General features: G+C 39.0%; 1 protein-coding gene across 13 annotated transcripts in view; it reads left to right on the top strand.

Annotated features, from left to right (window-relative positions):
• ROBO2 (roundabout guidance receptor 2) overlaps window positions 1-21,261 on the top strand; it is an 847,836-nt gene that overhangs the window by 811,445 nt on the left and 15,130 nt on the right. For all 13 annotated transcript variants that reach the window (XM_033051267.2, XM_033051273.2, XM_033051269.2 and 10 more), the window contains 3 exons: window positions 239-499; window positions 3,841-4,055; window positions 17,658-17,828. In XM_033051267.2, coding sequence (XP_032907158.1) covers window positions 239-499; window positions 3,841-4,055; window positions 17,658-17,828 — 647 coding nt within the window. The remainder of the gene's footprint in view (window positions 1-238; window positions 500-3,840; window positions 4,056-17,657; window positions 17,829-21,261) is intronic.

Below are 21,261 nucleotides of genomic sequence, written 5' to 3'. Positions count from 1 at the left end.
GGGTCACTAATTTTTCTGTTGCATATCTTGTTCAAGTTGCTTAGCTGTTGTGGGAAAAATTAAATTGACTCAGCAAGGACAATCTAAACAATTATGACCCTATTTTCATTAAATTTTAGAACTCACACTGTGTGCAAGTTTCCAGCTGTAGCAGAAATCTTGTATACCCTTTATACTTTCTACTGTGCAGCAGAGATAAGTTTTGACATGCACTAAGTTTATTTGGTTTTTATTTTAGATATGACAGTGATGGTTGGTGTCCACCTTTGCCAGTTCAGACCTACCTGCATCAGGGCATGGAGGATGAGCTTGAAGAAGACGATGATCGTGTCCCCACACCTCCTGTCCGGGGAGTAGCTTCATCTCCTGCCATCTCCTTTGGGCAGCAGTCGACTGCAACCCTCACGCCTTCCCCACGAGAGGAGATGCAGCCAATGCTTCAAGCTCACCTTGATGAGTTAACAAGGGCTTACCAGTTTGATATAGCAAAGCAGACATGGTAAATGTTTGAAGGGGTCACGTCTGATCAGCAAAATGAAATAATAATAGTAATAGTAATAGTAATAATAATAACCACCACAACAATGGATTTCTTTTTGACATAAATAATGGCTGTGTTCAGCAGCGTTTCAGTTATCTTTTCAAAGAAGTAAAATGGAAAAAGAAATACCAGAACTCTGCCCACAGTTGGAAGGCCTTACACATCTGTATGTGCTTTTTAAATCGTAATACTTGGTAATATGCTAAATTTTGTCTAAAAACATGTAAAAACAATATTCCTCCAAAATTTTGCACGTGTTCAGCTAAGTAGTTAATACCCACCTCCTGACAGTATTTATACAGTGAGAGTGCTCTCTTTTCAGGCTAGCAGAAGACAGGAATTTTTTAGGATTTTAAAAAAGAAGATTCTGAATTCCTGATTAAAAATAATTACAATTATAATTGAATATAATATAATTATAATATTATAATTGAAATAGCAACGTGGCAGGTTTTACACTGTGTCACTTGAGAATGAAGTATATGCATCTCTGTGCTTTGAACTACTATGAGAATTTCTGACTCATAGGAAAAACCCAGGAAACAGCAGAAAGCAAGTTGTTAGTATTTACAGGATGGATCTAGTGTTTCAGAGTGCTTTATGCCTATTTAAAGGAAGAACAAGCAAATACCACAGTAACATTTCCCCTGCAAAACAAACAGAAGCAATATCTTCAGGGAGTGAAAAAGAGCTTGTCAACTGCACCAGGCTGGGGATGTGGTGAAGGTCACTTGCTTCCTGGATGCTCCCTGAGCAGCAGTTGTCCTTTTAAACTCTTCTACCCAGACAAAGCCTGCGACTCTCGGCGGAGCAGAGCAGAGCTGGTTACTGAATGGCACACTGCCAGCAGAGGAGCAGCCTTTCTTCCCTGCTAAATAAAGCCACCAAGTTATTCAGCTTGAGCTCCCATAAATGCATCAGGCAGGTAGGCAGGTGGTGCCAAACCAAAGCCAGCTGTTTTCCCTGGACACCGTGGAAGCCTCGGGGCTTGTCTGCAATCTGCACTCAATCAACAGGGTATCTCGGTCCTGCTGCAGCAACGCTCTGCCAAGCACCGAGCCCAGCCTGCCTGTGGGACAGACCCAAATCCCAGGCAGCAGCTAGACCTGGCCTGTTGAAGGCACTGGCTTCTGAGCCAGCACACAGATGCACACCCTGCCAGCACAGGCAGTGGCTGCTGCATCGTGCAGCTGTTACCCTTCCTACGCCCTCCAAACCTCCAAACCAGCCCAGCCGTGGGTAATGGAGCAGGACACTGCACCAGAGCCTCGTGCAGCTGGCAGGAAGGGTCTTGCTCCCTTTTTGGAGAAATGAAAATTGATTGGGAACTTTCATAATGTGCTTAGGATTATACAGATTTTAATGTCGCTCTTGTGTAAGGTCAGAGTAATTGAGCCTGAAACTCTGAAAACAAAACTCAAACCAAAACAAGGACATAACCTTTTTTTCATACCTTTTGGGTTATGGGCTAAACACTGAGGGTGATTTTTACATAAAAGTGATTTTTACATAAAAGTGATTTTTATGATGGAATTTTTAAACATAGTTTTGTTGTTTGGCTGGATTTGTATCATGCTAGTCAAGGTTAGTAGAAAGCCCTCTGTTGTTTTGACTGGGAAGGAGTATTTTTTTAGTCTTCTTTTCACAAAGTTAACCTGTCCGTTGTAGAGACAGGGGAAAACTAAATAGCAAAATGAGATCTGTCAGATGGGTTACTGTGGGAATAGCAACTGAGAAATATAGAGATCAGCCAACTAGGAATTTAAGAAAGAGCCCATTAGAGATTACTGGAAAAGTACATAATCATTATGGCTTTGATCCAGCAAATCACTTAAGTATATGCTTAACTATGAGTACATGAGAAATTGACTTCAATTGTTCTATCACAAGCTTAACATTAAACATATACTTAAGCATTTTGCTTGATTAGGAGCTAATCACACTGTTTATTGAGGGTTAGTTAGATGGTAGTGCCCTTTAGTGCCCCAGTGTTTTGAACACTGTGTAGAACACTAAAAACCTGGTGTCCAGGCAGAAAAGTGTTCAATAACTGTTAATCAGAAGGGGGTTGCATGTCAGAAAGGAAGCACTTGTTCTGGAAATTAGATTCAGTAAGCAGTAAGTTAAAACCTACACTGAAGTGGGGAAAGTTACCAGTGGTACATAACATTTACCATGACTTTCTCATATCTGATAGATTTACATTATGAAATTAAAAAAAACAAAAACAAAAACAAAAAAAAACCTCATTGAATAAAGAGAACTCATTCATGCAGGCAATAATTCAGCACAAAGTTTCCACTGAAAATGTGTTATAGCTTGGAGCCAAACAGGTGACAATTGTAATTTCTTCAGTTTTACTGATGTCCAAGCAAGAGACCAGCAGAATCCTGGATCCCATCCAGAGTGCTGCCGACTCAAATCAGGTCATGGCACCTCCAGTAGAGACACCCAAGGATTCCCACATGCCTAAGTTAGCAGTTTCAAGCGTGGTACATGTTCTTGTGCCAAGGCCAGCCATGCCTGGCTCCCCTGGCACAGCTTGCTGTGTACCTGTTGTGCTGTAGGGAATGCTGCTGATGGTGTTCTTTTCTCTCAGATACCAGGCAAATCAAACTCTGAATCCCATGCTTGCCTTTGGCTGTTTAGCTATGGGTGCCTTTTTGTCTTCTTTTTTCCCTTTTTTTTTTTTTTTATTTATTTTATGTGATTGCTGCATGCAACAATTTCACACATGCATGCCCTAATACTGCTGCAATTAAATCAATTAAACTTCTTGGAATAAAGCAAAATGAAAAGGCCTCACTGATGATGTGTTAATTGGACTTGAAAATTTCTTCTGTCCTGCTGGCCATTTCCTCCCCTTTAGGGTGATTTTTGCTTCAGGCACTGTATCTGTTTAAGCGGAAGGAGTGAGATTTAACTTTGGTTCAGTGTGTGATTTGCAAGGGGTAATGTTGGGTGAGATACTTGTATGCTAGGTTGGGATTCAGAATTGTGCTTTTCCATGGCTTTCCTACCTGGTTTATGTGGCCTCTATGTCTATTGCTCTTCACCTGTGGGAAGACAATCCTGACCCTCCCCATCAGAGAGGATTTCATCTTTATTCTTTTTATTTAAGACTGGACAGTGTGCAGGCACTCTGCTACTAGAACCTGTGGTGAATAACTGAACTGATTTTTTTTTAAATTTGGCCTTACCAAACACATTTTGTTAATCTACTTCAGGACTTGTGTTTTATTGACCATGGGCTACAAAGTCTCATCCATTCTGATAACTTTTCCTGTTTGTTTGTGTAGGCACATCCAAAGCAATACACAACCTCCTCAGGCTCCAGTTCCTCCCCTAGGATACGTATCTGGAAACCTTATTTCAGATTTGGAAACAGATGTTCCAGATGACGATGACGATGAGGATGATATTGAAGAAGAAACTGTAGAAATCAGTAGGCCACTAAGAGGTCTAGAGCATACTCCAGGCTCCAGTATGGACAATCTAGACAGCTCTGTGACAGGTAACCAAACACAGTGACACCAACTTGTTGCTACCAGTAAGATACATCACCATTTGGATGCTTGCTAAGTGAAAATTTATTCCACTCGGTTTCTGTAACATTTAAAATGTTAATACTAAACACTAAAGTTTAAGAAGGGTTTGGAAATACTTTGCTTTGCTGCAAAATGATAAGGAAATTCATGAATTTTAAAAAGCTTTAAAGACTTGAAAGAAAATTCAGTCATATCCTAGCTTTCATGAAAGGTTCATTCTACTAGAGAAGCAAGGCAGTTACATAAAAAGGAGGGGGAAGACCTCAGCTTAGCAATATATATTTCATAAATCAGGAGCAGCATAAAAATGCTATCTTAAAGCACTTTTAGATGTTCTGCTGGGCAAATGCTTTCCCAGATGAACACAAGGAAGTTAAAGACTTCAGAGTAAGTATAGCTAGATTGCCACAACATTTATTTCTAGAGTAAATGCAATGTTTGTGTAGGAAAATGTGTATTTTGAACATACTTTGTATTGCTGAATTTAGTAATTGTTCCCTTTTAGAAAATCTGTTAAATAATTCTGACCCTCCTTCCCTCACTTCTTCCTGTCCTTTGCATGCCTTGAAAAGCTACATCATCAAAGGGGACCTAGAAAGGCCTGTGGTAATAAATTAATGCACAGAATCTGAATGAATTAAATTGCTGTTGGTGAAATGTAGGCAGTGAAAGACTTTGTTGTTTAAAAACACAGATTTTATATGGATCTCATGTCCTTTTGGAAGCATCAGTGTAGTTCTCTTTAGGTTGAACCAGGTCTTCTCTATAATGTACTGTGTCCATAATGTGAAGGTGTGTGGAGACCCAAATATCCCCAATGTCACAGTGTTAGTGGGTGCTGCCTCAGGTTTAGGTCTCAGCAAACACTGATTGCTGGTTTTACCTTAAGGGAGACTTGTTCAGAACAACTTCCACAACAGCACCACTGAATTCCTTTTGTCTGGACCTCTGCAATTCCAAGGCCTTTGCACTCATACTTGAAGATTGCTGTTCTGAAAACACTGCAGGAATATGACAGTGATGGAGCATCAATACTATAATTTTCTTCCTTTCCCTGAAATACTGTGTAGCTTAATCCCACCTTCCAGGTTTTCCTTCACCCTAGAGCCAGACTAGGTTGTCAATTTAATTAAGATTTAAGAATTGTATCTCTGCTGCTGCGATTTCAAATCCAGATGCAACTGAAAGCCATAGAGTTAAAGTTTAAATCCCTGAATTGAGAAGGTTAACATTTAGTGCATGAGTATTTTTTTTGCTTGAATTTCTAGTGTAATCTCCTTCAGGCTATAATTCTGCATATTTTTGCATATCTCACTAATGGCTCAGAAGCCTTTCTGTTAGCAATTCACTAAGAGTTTTGCACTGGTAGACCAGCAATAAATAAATTTAAAAAAAAAACAGGTTGGTATACATTTTTCATTTGGTATATATTAATATGGCAATGCTTATGTATCTTTAAATCAGAAAATTAATGTTTCCACATTTGCATCTTCACCTAACGCTGAAGTTTGAACCACCCTCCCTAGAGCAAACAGGGAATAGTTTTATTCCTGCTCCAATTTGAAACTTTAGTGGTTACTAAAATGTCTATTTTTATTAATAACCTTCAAACTTGTTATAATATTTTAAAATCTTGTTTAATTTTTGGAGTGTTAAATATCTAATTACTGAAGTGTTAAAGGCTTCTTGATAGTTTGGAAGAAATTGGGCAGAACTTGATATTGTAGACTGGGAGTATACTTAAGGTGATCTAAATACACTTCCTCTCATCATCACCACTAACTTCATGTGGCCTCATGCAGCTGAAAATTAACATTTTTCTTTTGCTTTTTCTTTTACTTGTTTAATTCCTAGCTGTGTCTGTTCCTTGCTCTGGTTCACTGCATGGCAAGATGTGTGCTGGCACTGCAGGGAGGGAATGTGCAGCTGAAAGGGAAGCAAAATTACAGACTGCCCCTATAGCACCTAGCCAACATTCAGACTGACTTAGTTAAGGAATGATAGTCTTACTGAAGTGTTAGCCTAAAGAGTTTGTATGATGGCAAAATCTCCAAATAACTAAACTACTTCTGCTTTCCTCAGTCAATATATGAGTAAAATCTCGATTTTAGAAGAGTTCATAATTTGGCTTAGTTTTTTTTATTCCTAAAGGTGGAAAGAAATTGCCTATTACACTTGGGAAAATTTTGTTTTTCAAAAGAGAATTTTAATTTTTGTTTATCTGTTTCTGTTAACTCTTCTAGGCTGTGTTTGATGATGTTAAGGAGTGTATAGCAAATTCCTTCAGTTGTTCCCAACTGTTTCTCATTCTTCAATTTGATTGCTTTTAAAATACTGTAGAACAACTAAATTGTTCTTTCTTGTGCTGAGAATATATAAGCTGCTTCTTTTTGGAGCCCTTGGTGACTTCAGCCAGCATCTTTCTAGGAATTTATAGATCACATTTTCACTTCTCTAAGCATGTTTGGAAATGGAGGCAAATGAGAACAGCTGACCCAGATGAAGAAATATTTCTGTTCATTCTGAAGTGCCCTGGGAGTTCAGTGTTTGTGAGAAATCTAAATTGACATCCCTTGGTCCAGACTTCCTGCAAACAGAGTTGCTGTGGAGGGAGCAGGGCGAGGTTCCTCACCCTGTGGTGTTGGCAAGCCTCAGCAGTGCCTCAAAGTTACCCACTCTGAAATGGGGCTTTGTTCTTCATGGCTGAGCTGAGAACAAGGATTTCCTGCAGTGCCAAATGTGGGATTCTCCCAGGGGAAGCCCTGGCACTGCGTGAGCCAAAGCACAAACTGCTGAATCCCTCTGACACCACAGTGCTGCTCCTTTAAGCTGTTTAAAAGTCAAGTTGTCTTCCAGGCCCTTGAATTTTAGTCACAGCTAACTGAAGATTCAGACAAGGATTTAATCTGCACTATTAAGCTTTTCTCTTTGCAGGTGGCAGAGACATAATGTTGATGTGTATAATAAGGTGAAAAGAAAGGAGGAGTGCAGAGGAACTATATCTTAGAATTCTCCAGATATCACAAAGAGAACTCAAGGAGGAAGGTTTAGATTTGCACATTTATGGGATGTGATATGAAATTAAAGCCAAGGTTTTCCTTTATTCCCAGTACAGTTTGTTAGGATATTGAGTCACTGAATCTGCTTAAAAAAAATAGAAAGAAAGAACCTAAAACCCTGGTAAATTTTTTTACTCACTTGACTTTTCATTCGTAATTATTTAGGGTTATTTTTTGCTTTCAGAGACCCATTGAAATATGTTTTTTCTTTCTCTTGTGTTTAATGTTTGCCTTTATAATGAATTGCTGTGCAGAGTTATGGCATGAATGGCCACAAAGAGTCCATTGCATTATTCTGCTTTAATAGACTTAATTAATTGCATATGATGACTGTAGAAGAAATTAATTTGCTTCTCACTGAAGTCACTAAGAGCAAGCCTAGGTCTTTTCAGGTCAAATTGTTATGCTTTGGGGTTTTTTTTGCTCTTTCCTTTTCTCCTCCTCCTCCTCCTGCAGCATCAGTGAAGCTGGTAGTGAGAGCTGTTGTATCTTCACTCCTGGTGCATTTTGACTGAGGGAAGAGTTTGACTCATTAACTAGCATTAGGAAATTAGAGCAGGACCTCTTCTACCTAACTGATGCAAACTGATGTAAACAGAGAGATATTCTTGTAAATAGTGCCTCAACAATTGGGTAGCAATTTTTTTTTTTCAATAGAATTATATAGATGTAAATTATAAAAATCTTTGTAGATTGTGTAGCTCAGCAAGGAAGAATGTCCCCTATTTGACATGTTTTGGTCTTGATTAAAAGACTCACTGATCACTGTCTGTATGGAAAAAAGATGTTCATTCACTGTGTCTGAACATAAATGGAATAATTCTCAAAAACTGCACAATATCGTTTTCATGAGCCATATTTTACCATGGCAGAGCTCAATATTTGTATTGATTTGCTTAGGGATACCTATTGCAAAAGATTCTATTTTATAAGCAGTTAGACAGATTGCATTTAATAGGAAGAATGTGCTTCATGGATTAAATATGTGCTCAGAAAATAGGAAACTGCTACTTTTTGTATCTCATAAAAATGGTAATGCAACAATTAGCAGGGTCATATTATAAAGCACAGACTTTACTCTGGCTTAATGGATCTAGGGATATGCATTCATCAGCAACGATAGATTTAGCATAAAATGACATGTAAATGAATTGATGACTGATCATAAATTAATTTTAGTGCTGAAGAAGTAATAGAGACACAGCAAGTTGCCACTTTATCATAGTATTTTACTGCTCAGCAACATTTGAGCAACTACTTAATGTTCTATGTGCATTTCTTTTCTAACAGCTTGAATAAATTTGAGATTTTTTTGTGCCTTTTAGCAATATGGAAACCGAAAAAATCTAGAAGGATGGAATGCAAACAAATAAATTTGGCTAAGTGACATAAATTCATTTTTCATTAGATGTTTATGAAGGTCATTAATTATCATTGGACCTGTGAAGTGCTGAATATCTACCTATGGTTTTTTCCTTCCTCCTTTTTTTTGTGTTTTCTGCCCAAAAGTAAAGCATTTAAAACTCAGAGGTTTATTCCAGGTATATATGCATTTAAATATATGGGCATTTATGATGCAGGAAAGTAAAAAAACCAAGTCTAGTTTTTGGAAGTGTGATCATATTTACATTCTGCATTCAAACACTTCTATTATTCTTCCTTATTTTGATGGTACAATGACTACTGTGCCTTCTATTCCATCACTTCCACCAAAATCAGTGAGCATTGCTGCTGTGTAATCATGACAGTAGTCAGACATATCCAAGAGAGGATAATATCCCTGTCCTGTACAAAGGCTAAAAGAATTCTGTAGCTGATTTCAGCTGAAGTAGCATCAGTCCACAAGGATGTCACCCACACTTCAGAAACCTGAGCTGTCTATCCCTGTTCCAGAGGAGCAGGGAATTAACATTAACATGTTCTGGATAGTCTTGTAAAGGAAAACACACAAAGTAAGCACATAGAGGTTGGTAGATGCAGAAAAGCATCTAATGGAATTCTCAGAAGTGCCAGGTTTGTTGTGAGCAGCTTTTATTTCACAGGTGCATTAGACTTATTATTATTATTATTATTATTGTTTTTTTATTTTTAAGTGAAGCAACAGTAAGCTTTACAAAGAAAAATAGCATTTTTACTGCCAGCAAAATGCCACTAAAAGCAGTAGCATGCAGTCTACTGGAAGCTGGCACCTCTGTTTGCCTCACCTTTCCCTGATTGCAAAGAAGCTTTCTGTTTGCATTAGCACCAAGAGATATTTTATGGAGCAAGAAAACAGAGTTCAACTTTTCACAGAGCTGATTTTGTTCTGCATAAAGCATTTACTGCTGCTGTCAGCAAGAGTAAAATTTACAGTTGCCAGAAAGCGTAAAAACTCAAATGTGCTCTTGGAAAACACATAGTGAGCTGCATGTAAAGGAGACACTAAAAGCCTGTTTCATCCCATTTCAAAATGCACAGTTGATCTGAAAGGAACGTCAGCATCTCTTATTCTGCCTTTATTCAGAGAAAAGCAAATGTGCATCTGATTTGGAAAGCTTTAAACAAGCAGTCACCATGTGTGTGATGTTAACACAGCTGTGGGGTGGCCTGAGGTGCCCAGGCTGGGCTCCAGCACTCCCATGCCTTCTGGGCAATGTCTACACCTCTGCAGGTCAGAGCAAAACGGGATTTACTGCTGCAGGTTTTGCTGGGGAAAAGAAATTGTTAATGCAGGGAAACCGAATAGCTCAGGAATCAGTAGAAATAATGCAGAGATTTCGCCTTTAGCTCCCTGGTCACACACAGCTGTGGGTGCTGTGTGTGTGTCACCATGTTTTGCTGACTTCAGCAGTTAGAAAAAGTTTCTGTATAAAAAGTTGCTTCCAGCAACCAAAAGTAACATAGAATGGTTTGGACCAGGAAGGACTTGTAAAGGTCATCTTGTTCCAACCCCCCTACCATGGGCAGGGACACTTTCTACTAGACCAGGTTGCTCAGAGCCCCATCCAGCTTGACCTTCAAAACTTCCAGGATTGGGACATCCACAGCTTCTCTGGGCAACCTGTGCCAGTGCCTCACCGCCCTCACAATAAAGAATTTCTTCCTTATATAGAATTTAAACCTTCTCTCAGTTTGAAAATATTGCTTCTTGTCCTGTCACTACAGGCCTTATCAAAAATCGTCTTTGTAATGACCCAGCTTTATATATTGAAATGCTGCAGGAAGATCTCCCCAGAGCCCTCTCTTCTCCAGGCTGCAAAGAACAATTGTCCCAGCCTGTCTTCACAGAAGGAGGGTTCCAACACCCTAATCATTGTTGTGGCTCCTCTTTGGACAGACTTCAACAGGTCCATGTCTGCTAGGGGGCCCAGAAATGGATGCAGAACTCCAGGTGGGGTCATGGCATCCCAGTAAAACTCATGTCCCTGCAGGAACAGAGCTATGCTTCCAGCATGACAGGGCCCTCCTAAAACAGCTGCTGGAGGAGAGAGGAAGGAGGAGTCATCCACAGCTAGAGCACATTATTCTCATCCTTGCTGATACCTTCTGTCTGTGGGAACATGGAGGAGTTGAGGAACAGAGCCTTTTTTATAGGGTTAGCCTAGAAAACGGGCAGTCTGATAATCAAAATGTAGATAATTTTAGAAAAATTCATCTCTGTGAGTGTGTAGAACAATAGCTGTATTCACACACTCTGTCCTCTTGCAGGTTTTCAGTATATTTCATATCTAAAATGAATTTTTTTTTTTTTGACTGATTAACAAAGCAAATGAAAAACAGCTATTACACATACCCTGAAAGTGTCTCACTCAAATTACCATGTTCATTGTGGGTTGTGTAACAGCTGTGGTTAGCAAATGGACAAAGCAATGTGAGCAAATAGAAATTAAAAGTACTTCTAAAACATCCATAGTGTCATGGACAATCACACTGATAACAAAAAGTGCTCTGTATGTGGTTTTTTATGTCTCTACATAGGCAATGAATATATGACACAAAACCCTTGGGCCCTGAAATTAATGGCACACGTTAAATTTTCAGCATCTAAATATCACCCTTTGATACGTGTAGCTCTAGTTACAGTTCTATGCTTCAGTTTGTGCTCACATGTTTTGTGGAATGTGTCTGTAAGTGTTTGAAAATGTCCTGTTACAGCTTTTCATTTTCTTACATCTTCATTAAGTGTTTTATCTGTAGTATCTCTTTTCATACATCGTCAGTAACTGTTGCTAAACCTCTTTGCTCTCCATTCTCTGTGATGTCCTATCACACTTTGATTGTTAATTCAGAAAATGTCTTCTCAGAGGAAATTCTGTTTTAGCCTTCCCTTGCTGTTATCTGGGCTCCCTCACATCTGTCTGCATCAGGTCGAGTCTGTTTGGAATATAACAATTTTATGTGTGCTTTTGGCAAGCAGAATCAACCTCTGTCACTCTCTGTTGCACTCAGCACAGTTTCTGCCTGTCAGACCTCCACAGACCTCTTTGGTTTCTTTTCTTGTATCTGAGGGGTGCATGGGTTTTTGTTATTACAGCCTGCCACTTCTCTGACATTAAAAGGTTTGGTCACTGCAGCATCACAAAATAATCCATTGTTCCTGGGCTTTGTGGTGCAGCATGCTGCTGAATTCCAGGATTCATTTATTGTACTCATGACCTATTTTTGCAGGACATTTTTAATATTTGACACCACCATTAGTTAATTAGCCCATCAATTAACCAATAAGCAGGTCGCTATTGATTTACTACTTAACAATTTTAAACACAGCAATGCTTTCTTGGACATGGATTTAAAAAGGGCTACTGTACTGCTACACATTTTATGTTACAGAAATTCAGCTCTCTTAACTGAGTTAAGTCAGGGCCATTCTCACAGGTTCACACTGGGCTTCTATATTGTTTTTTCAATGTATAGGTGTTGGTAAAAAGCACATTTCAGGTATTTTGAGATGGGTGTGGTGCCTGTACTGTGTCAGTGCTGTCCACACAGCATCATGCAATGCCATGCAGCAGCTCAGGTCCCAAAAGCACTCTGGCAGCTCTGCACTTCCCCTGGGTTTGGTAGCTCATTTAACAATTCCTGGAGCAAAGTTCTCGCTGCTGGCTCTTCCCTTTGCCTCCTGCTCCACTGCATGGTGCAGAATGACCCTGGGACATTTAACAAGTACAGAACGCCACCATTTCCATCTGAAACCCTGAAAGAAACAGAATTACAATACTTTGAAAAAGAAATAAAAATTGAACCGAGCAATAACTTTTGAAATTGATAGGTAGCTGATTGATGCTTGATTCATGCTTCAGAAAAATATTAAAAAAAATATCAGCCAAAAGCAAATGAGATTTATCCTTCCTTCTCTGTTTTGCTCTTTATATTTTAGTAATGTCAATATTTCTGTATTGGTTTTTCTGGTATCTGGTTTTCTGACTGAATTTTTATGATGTTGTTATCATCTTCTCTCCTGTAGTGGTGGTAATCCATAGTTAGAAGGTACCATGATGCCAACACTGGTCGAGCAACTGATTCAGTGTTAAATCTGAGCATATGTTTGCTCTGCTCTTGAATCTTAAATATTTCTAACCTTTTAAAAATGTTACTTTAATCCACTAGAGTGAATTACTTTAGATCAGCTCATTTTAGGCCGTTACAACTGCTCATTTATTTTAAGGTTTTGATTGACAAAATTACATGGTGCCAGTCTTGTTCAGAATAGCTCTTGAAGCCCAGGTCTGACTTTAGGCATATCTACTGAGACCTACTTGTATATATGCAGTCCAAAATTAAGACTTGGTTTGGCAAATATCAAACTAGATACTGATTTGTAACAAGTCAAGTAAAAAATAACAGAACCAGCCACATTCAATTCAATCACAGGAAAAAAAAATAATTTTCAAAAGCATTTACTGTGGAGTCTTTGCACTTGTAGAGAATATGTGTTACTTGTTTACAGGAACAAAGCTACATGGAGCAAGCTGCAAATGAGATCCCACCTAGCTCTGCTAGTGCTTTGTTGTACCAAACTGTCAGATAAACTTTGGGTTTTGTGGACACAATAAGTGGGTCTTCAAGCTTTAGATGAATATTTCTCTTCTGTACCAAGCTCTGTCAAATGAACTTTGGGTTTCCTGTTGAGAAAGGACGTATTAAGCGGGTCTTTAAACTTTAGATGGACGAAGAATATCAAATGTGCACCACTCACTAGCCCCCTACATTTGTTTTTAGGTTCAATGGTAAATGGATGGGGTTCTGCGTCTGATGAGGACCGTAACTTTTCTAGTCATAGATCTAGTGTAGGTAGCTCCTCAGATGACTCCATCTTTACCAGCGGCACTTTTGCACAAGCACTGGTTGCAGCAGCAGATAAAGCTGGGTTTAGGCTGGATGGAACCAGCCTGACAAGAACAGGTTTGTAGACTCAAAGTTGATGCTTTCTGCATGAAGGGTGTCTCTGCCTGTCCTTCTCTCAGTGAAGCTGTGCCTCACACTTGTCTAACACGCATGGGATAAGGTGGATGGAGATACTTTTATCGGTGTATTTTTAATGAAACCTTGCATTATGTTTCATTTCTAGTGATTTGAAGTAGTGAATAGCACAAGCTTTTAATCTGCACCTTTGGTCTGCTGCAGTTCCCCTCAGTGCTGACTCTGCTCTAGATTTACTGACATACCCTCACTTAATATTTAACTGAAGAGATTACTAATTCTGCTTTGCAGCCTTTGATGATTTCAGTTTCTGAAAAATCTCCTCCCTTTTCCAGTGATGAACATCACGTTTAAACTATTATCTCCATCCCTGCTCTTCTGCTGCATTTCATCTTGCAAAAGTGTGTTTCTCTATGAAGTTTTGCTGAGCATGGGGTGGATTGGTGTGCTTTGATTGTTAACAATACAAACTGTTTAAAGCTTAATTAATAGCTGATTTCAAAAATCCTTAATTCAATAATTTAATATATTTTGATAACGTTTCATTTTGGTTATGCCAACTGAATCTGCCAAGTAAAATGTAAAACAGGTAAAGTGGATATTACATTTGAAAACAACCAATTTTCTGAAATTAGTTAATGAAAACTAAATATGTTTTAGTTCTTATTTTTAAAGCTCCATATATTTTATTTTTATTAAAAATATAAAGAAATATTATCTTTATTCTGGTAAAAAAAATGATATATTTGCATTTCCTTTGTCTTGTCAAAATAGCTAAAATAACTAATTATTTAAATCCACAAATCTAATAGCAGAGTATGAACTTGGGTCATATTTTTTGTTATGCTTCCTCAGCTGGATGAGAGGTCCCATAATATTCTTATCATTTAAATTTTTTAAGCTATTAGTCTGGTATGAAGTGTCTCTTTTAGAAAAATGTCTGCATTTAAGAGAAAGTCTCACATATTGGGGCTGAAAACTGTAGGTTTTCTGCATGCAATAACTTCATGGCAAGGACTGTCTTTCAGGAACTTTAGGAATAGAGGAAAGAGTTGATGGCAAAGTCCTAGAATCCAGCTTTGGTCAGACAGAGCCATCCTTAAAAGATTATTTCACCACAGCTGAAGCCCTCAGTTGTTTCCTTCTGTTAACGGAAAATTGAACAAATGTGTCTTATCACCTAAAAAAAACAAAACAAAAAGGCAAAACAAAACAAGAAAACTCATGTAGACCTTAGCTTATCTAGTATGGACACACAATACACAAACACAGACACTTTAGAATAAATATGATTTTTTATTGTAGCTGTGTGAATGTAAACTACAAGGAAAGGATGAGAGGCCCCTTGTCAGTTGTATTTTCCCAGCTTGGTTAGGTCACAAATGCACTTAAAGTGAGGATGTGTGTAATTCCTCAGACAGACCATTAGACCATAGGGTACAAAAAATGATCCAGCAGTTGTGGTAGAGGCTTTATGATTATTACCCTCTTACTCTCCTAATGACCCAGCAGGCAAAATGGAAATAAAAAACAAGCCCACATGCAAACAAACAGCCCTCCCTTCTTTTCCTCACAGAAACCTCAGCAAATGGAAATGCTGCCCCTGCTTACTGCAGTGCCATTGCTCTGAAGGGAGCCTGGAGGTCCTGACTCTGTATTCATCTGCAGTCTGGACAGTTATTTTCACCCATTTAGAACAGCTGTGAAATACTCTCAGTGGTAGATACTAAAGGAGATGTCCAGCTTGATAGCCTCACGTGGGAATGTTTGATTGCCAACAGGAGAGGCACTGGTGAATCCAGATGCAATGTGTCTCTCCTGCCAGACACTTTGATTCCAGTTTCCAGAAGCCATCATGTGATTTGCCATGAAGTTGAAACAGCTTTCCTTTTTAACACCCTTGGGAAATTAAATCAAGAATTAGTGGATTCATCCTTGTCTCCACTTAAACACACTAAATCTGCTGCAGAAAGTCTGACACTGCTCAGCAGTTCTTACTGGAAGGGCTGCATACAAATACAAGATGGTGTGATCAGTTATTAAGTGCACTGAAAAATGTGCTGTGGGAGTCTGCACACCATTTGTTTGCCCCATGTATGATTTAGGTCAGTGCTATTTATTTTGCCTCATTTTATTGAGGGGATAATAGAGAATGTTTGGTGTCTATTTCTTTTTTAAACCAGCATTCTTAATGAATAATCATATTTCTTTAGTCAAAAGAATAAGTGTGAAGAATCTATGTCCTGCATTCACTAGTTGCACTTGAACATTGTAAGTTTATTTTTGCAAAACATCTGTGCAGCGTGCTGTGAGCTAGGACAGAATTTCAGGCTCACATCTGAATTTCTTTGCATTAGGAGTCTTTTTTTATTTTTAAATGAAATTTTAATATTTTGCCTGTGTTCATCTGCTGTGTTATCCTTATCCACAAAACAAGGGCCTGATCACTTGTCTTTGTCTGGCTGCAGCTGTGCCAGCTATAGAGGTTAATGTTCCCAAATCCTTATTCCTTGCTTTCTCCCAGCTCCAGAATTAGCTGCTTGGGTGGGTGTTCTGTAACCCAATTTTGATTAAAATGAGCTAGGTTAGCAAAGGCATTGTTTTCAGACTATATCAATTCAATTTGGCTTTTTTTTTTTTTCTTTTTTTTTTCTTTTTTTTTCTTTTTTCCCTTCAAACATGGTCACCCAGGGTGCACAACAGCCAGAAGGTAGAAGACCAAGCCTGAGACAGCCACAAAATCTCTGAAGTCAAATAGTGAAATATTATCCTAATATGTATGTGAAATAACATGTTAGAGAGATTAAGGTACTTTTTTGACTTTGCCCTCTTGGCACTGAGAATGTTTCCAACAGGATGCTGAGCTGCATATTACTCCCAGGCTTTTCTAGATCAGGTTGCATGTGACAGCATGCTGGAAGTAAGCACACCTGTTGGAAGGTTTCACTAGAAAAAGTAACCCATTGCAGGGAAGACCATGATCTAAGTTAACCAGAAGATAAAAAGACCTCCTTCTTATCATGGGTCCAGTCGACCAGAAAAATAGCAGTCACCCATTTTGCCACTTTTTATCATCTCTTACTCCATTTAGGCATAGAGCAGCACTGAAAGAGCAGAAGTTTAGACTGGTTTATGCATTTTTCACTGCAGATAGTATTAAAATGTGTAAGAACTTTAATTTCCAAATCTAAATTAAGATGTTAACATCTCCAAAACTTCACAGAAATAACATATACATGAACAAAAGGAAGTCAAAGATGGTGATTTTTAGTTTTCATCAGTTATCATTAAATATTAAGTCCAGTTAACAGAATAAAAATATCAGAATAAGAGGAAGTGAATGTAGTAAATGAATTGTGCTCTTTAAATTCCAAGGCTTTTAATCATCTGCTCTATAGAACAGCATCAAAGATATTTATTTAAGAGAAATCATATAGCTTGAATAGTATATATATATATATATATACAACAGATATTAAAAAAATGTAAATAAATCTGAGGTCAGAATATATATTTTTAACAAATAAAAGTGCTGAAAATTAACTGGAAAATTTTAGCATTTAAATATACCCCCATTTTTATTCCTTGAGAAAAGAGAGCCCTTAAGTATACAGTGCTACAATGCTACACAGCTTGTAAAATCAGTTATGTTTATCTCGCTGGAATTACTCCAGATATACAGTGCACATGAGGGCCCCAAAAATGAGAGTCTGGCTCAGAAAACATGAAAGTGGAAGGCAGGAGGAGATAAATCTGATATGATTGCAGAACTGTTTTCCTTCCCTGTTCAAGGCTGAGGAGTTGTTATGGCACATCTGCTCAGCACACAGAGCAGGTAGGAGTTAGGTGGCATACAGTAGTTTTATCACAACAGATGGAATAATTTTAATTATAAAAGTTAAAGACAAAAGAATGCCAAGTTGCTCTGCCTCACTTCTTGTGGTGTGTCTTAAAGTAGTTGGTATCAGTGGGTGCCTTGAGGGGACACTTGCCTGCCTCTGAGCATTAGACCTGATTTAATGTTTCGGAGCAGACATTAATAGAACAGCCCATTTCAAGGCAATAACATTTTTTCATCTGGTTTCTCTTTTTTTTTTCTTTCATCTTTAGGCAAAGCATATTCTTCCTCTCAGAGACCTCGGCCAGGCAGTCCTTTTTCTAGCGACAGCAACACCAGTGCAGCTGTCAACCAGGGTCAGAGGCCGAGGCCCACGAAGAAACACAAGGGTGGACGTTTGGAGCAGCCCCCTTTGCCTCACCGCCGGGAGGGCATCACGGACGGTGAGTGCTGGGGGAAACCTGCAGCAGGCAGAGCCATCTCCTCAGGAATACAGCTCACAGTCCGAGCCCTCCATCACTGCTTTGGTGGAGCGATGATGTGGGGCTCGGATGAGTGTTTGAGGAGCCTTTCCCCATTTCTGCTCTGAACATGTCATCATCTCTTAGGGTTTCTCAGATCTATAAATCTTACCCCAAAATGACTGCGTTGCATATGAGTAGACGTTGAAAAATGGCCTGTGGGTGATTTTATGTTTTATGAAAGTAGCCACCACTAGCAGTAGCTGTATGTCATGAATTCCTAAGGAGAAGCAGAGATCTTGTTTGGTTTGTACTGGTTTTGACAGACACCCAACATCTACAGCAACACCATGTTTTCCCATGATTCTGCCTCACCTCTTGTCCGTGCTGCTTCAGTCCTGACAACCACTGACCTCGGTGACTGTGTCTCACTCTTTTACATCTCCACTTCTCTCTTGCAACTACTTCCCATCTGGAAATTTCAGGCGTGTCTGTTCTGCTCTTCTAATAGTTAAGATCGGTTCTGTCTTCCATTTTCTTTGTCTACCCTTCTTGAGTCTGGAAAAAGACACAGTTAGTGCCTGTTAGTTTTTGAGGAAGACTGGATAGGAAGGTGGCCAGCTGGCTATCTCCCCCTCATTTCTTCTGATCCCTGGCCTTGCACCTGTAGAAATGATCAGTGTTCACTGAAGTGGTTGTTGTTACATCTCCTGCTCTACAGCTCATTCTCACTGTGATATTATTTGTGGAAACAGCTTAAAGTAGCTTAGATTCCGCTCCTATGGATCCAAGTTCCTTTAAACGTTAATTCCCTCCCCTTGTGGATACATTACAGAGGCCTCTCTATTACACAGATGCATTGAATAGATGTGTCTATGAGAACAGTAACTGGAAAATTATGAATGGCACTTGTAGTGCTGGCCATACTCTTGTTGTAGATGTTTTTTTAACCCTTCTGAGTGCCATGTCCTGTCACTCTGAACTGTGAGCATATTAGGCCACAAATTCTGTGTACATGTGAGTTTGTAGTGCACTCAGTATGGTGGACACTAATCCTTCTGCTTCTGCACAGAGCTGCAGACAGAAGTGTTGCTACAGAATTGTTTTCCTAGTGCTACAGAAGTGTTTTACAATAGTGTGGGTGCCAGGAAATTAATGGGGTTCCAGTTCAGGTCATGAGACAGATGGAAGTGGGGCTCCTCACAGAGTGACTCCATCATAAAATTTGGCATTGTTCTAAATTAGTGAAAGAGATCCAATTCTAAGATTCATCTCGAAGGAGGAAACTCTTATTACCTGTTATTTATCCTTTATAAAATACAAATCTCACTGGAGTTTCTTTCATATATTTAAATCAGAATACCAGGGTTATACTATTTCCTTCAACCTCGGAAATGGGCAATAACCATAACAGCTTTCAGATGCCATTAGTTTAATATTTGTTTTTATAAACCAAGTTAAAGACCTTGCTATATTTTGCAAAAATTTATAACGTCCTGGAGCAATAGAGGAACAGTTCCCATCCTGTATTAACAAAGGAACAAACAAACAAACAAATGGTACAGTTTTCCGCTTCAACTCCCACTGAATATGAGTCATTAAAGTGTAATGTCAAGTCTGAGTCATAGTTAAATTTGCAAAAGATCATTTGTCAATTAAGGAAGCTAAAAGTTACTGCTGCCACCTGCATGTATGTAAACAATTGAATTTAGGAATCTCTGGTTTGCAGAAATTAAAAATGATAACTGAGTGTTTTCTGTGGAATATTGCAATGAACTTTACAAAAACAGACAATACCACGATGCTTAAGCTATAGCTAGAAAGAGCAAGCACGAGAGCCTCAGATAGGTCCAGCAATTTCAAGCCCTAATCCAGGCCAGTCCGTTCAGCCCTGGGCCATCCTGATTTCTGTGGAAAGCATCACTATACATTTTCTCTGGTTTTTCTGATGTCTCCAATCCATTCCCTTATAACTGCTTCCTCTTGGATTTGTCTTGTGAGAATATACTCGGTTTGCCAGTTGTTTTCAAATTCCCCAGTTGGATGAGCCCTGGTATCCTGTGTTTGTCTCATCACATACCGGATGTCTGTCATTTTCAATTTTCATTGACCAAGAAAGCTCCAGCTTTCTCTGCCCATTCCCATACACATCCTGAGTGCTTCCTCCTTGTTAACTGTAACCATGTGGGACAGTGCAAAAGACCTAAGAAACTGTAATATTTAACACATAGCACACACATCTCAGACCGTGTAAGCATTTGAGGGTTCAACTTCATGCTTAGTTTTGACAGCAATCCACACAAATCCCCTAAAACCCTGCTTCTTCATTTCCTTCAGCTGCAGGTCAGAAGCCTCTAGAGACAGACTCTAGATGGAGTCTTCATATTTGTCTTACTGTACAACTTTTTTTTTTCACTTCCACATCCTGAAAGACTGTGGAGACAACAGCAAATCCACAGAGGAAGAATATGAATCCTTCAGATGGCCATTTTGAGCTCACAGTCCACCATAAAGAAAACCAAAAAATTCCCAAAAACCAAACAGGAAGGTTTTAGTGTTAGTGCTCAAGGAATAATTTGTTTTCCTAGAAACAAGGTAGTCATGAATTGCAAAGCAGTGGATTCTGAGTTTGCAGCATGGTAATTGTGTGACTGAAGTTAAAAGCCATTCCTTAGCTTAGCACAATATGGAAAAAAAATGCCAAGAGGAGGCATATATGCTTAGGATTTGAAAAGGAGAACTGAAACATAAGACTTATGTTACCATGCCTTGCTACTAACTTCCTACTATGTATTAGAAGTAATTTTTAATGTCGAGAAAGTACTTACCTTCTGATGCTAGAAAGTGTTTCAGAGGGTTATTAAATGTCACAGTAATTATCACCCCTAGGAGAAGAAATCACTGACAGAGGTAGAAAGGTGTGTCCTTATAGTTGCAGGTTATTTAACTTGCTGCTTTTTCCAGTTAATAACGAGAGCCTGTGCCAAACCTTGGCTGGTGCCTGAATCATTTAGCCAATGCTCTGCCTTCTAAAGAAGGGCTGGAGTAATCCCAGACTGAATATCCATCTCCCCCATATCAGGCACTCTGATGTCCTACAGCTCCTCAATCACAATCCCTCCATTACTAAATCAATAAGACCATCACCTCCCCACCAATGCACTTATGAATTGCCTTGCAGGTTTGATAATCCTGCCATTAGAGGCTTCAAAATGAAAGTCTGGTGACATCCTACTGACCTAGAAAGTTGCTAGCTCGGTGCAGGCTTTCAGGTATTTTCCCTACCACCTGAACAATAAATGGGATTTAGATGGAAGGAGGGTGAATCAGTGTTACCGCTCTGTGTATCCTCACTGAAAATCCCACTGAAGTCTCTACATTTCTAAATTTAGAACTTTTCTGAAGGGATTGACAT

This window comes from Catharus ustulatus, chromosome 2 (genome assembly GCF_009819885.2).
Source record: "Catharus ustulatus isolate bCatUst1 chromosome 2, bCatUst1.pri.v2, whole genome shotgun sequence".
In the NCBI taxonomy this organism is placed as follows: Eukaryota; Metazoa; Chordata; class Aves; order Passeriformes; family Turdidae; genus Catharus; species Catharus ustulatus.
The sequence above is the reverse complement of the archived record's forward strand: the minus strand, read 5'-3'. Positions and strand labels throughout refer to the sequence as shown.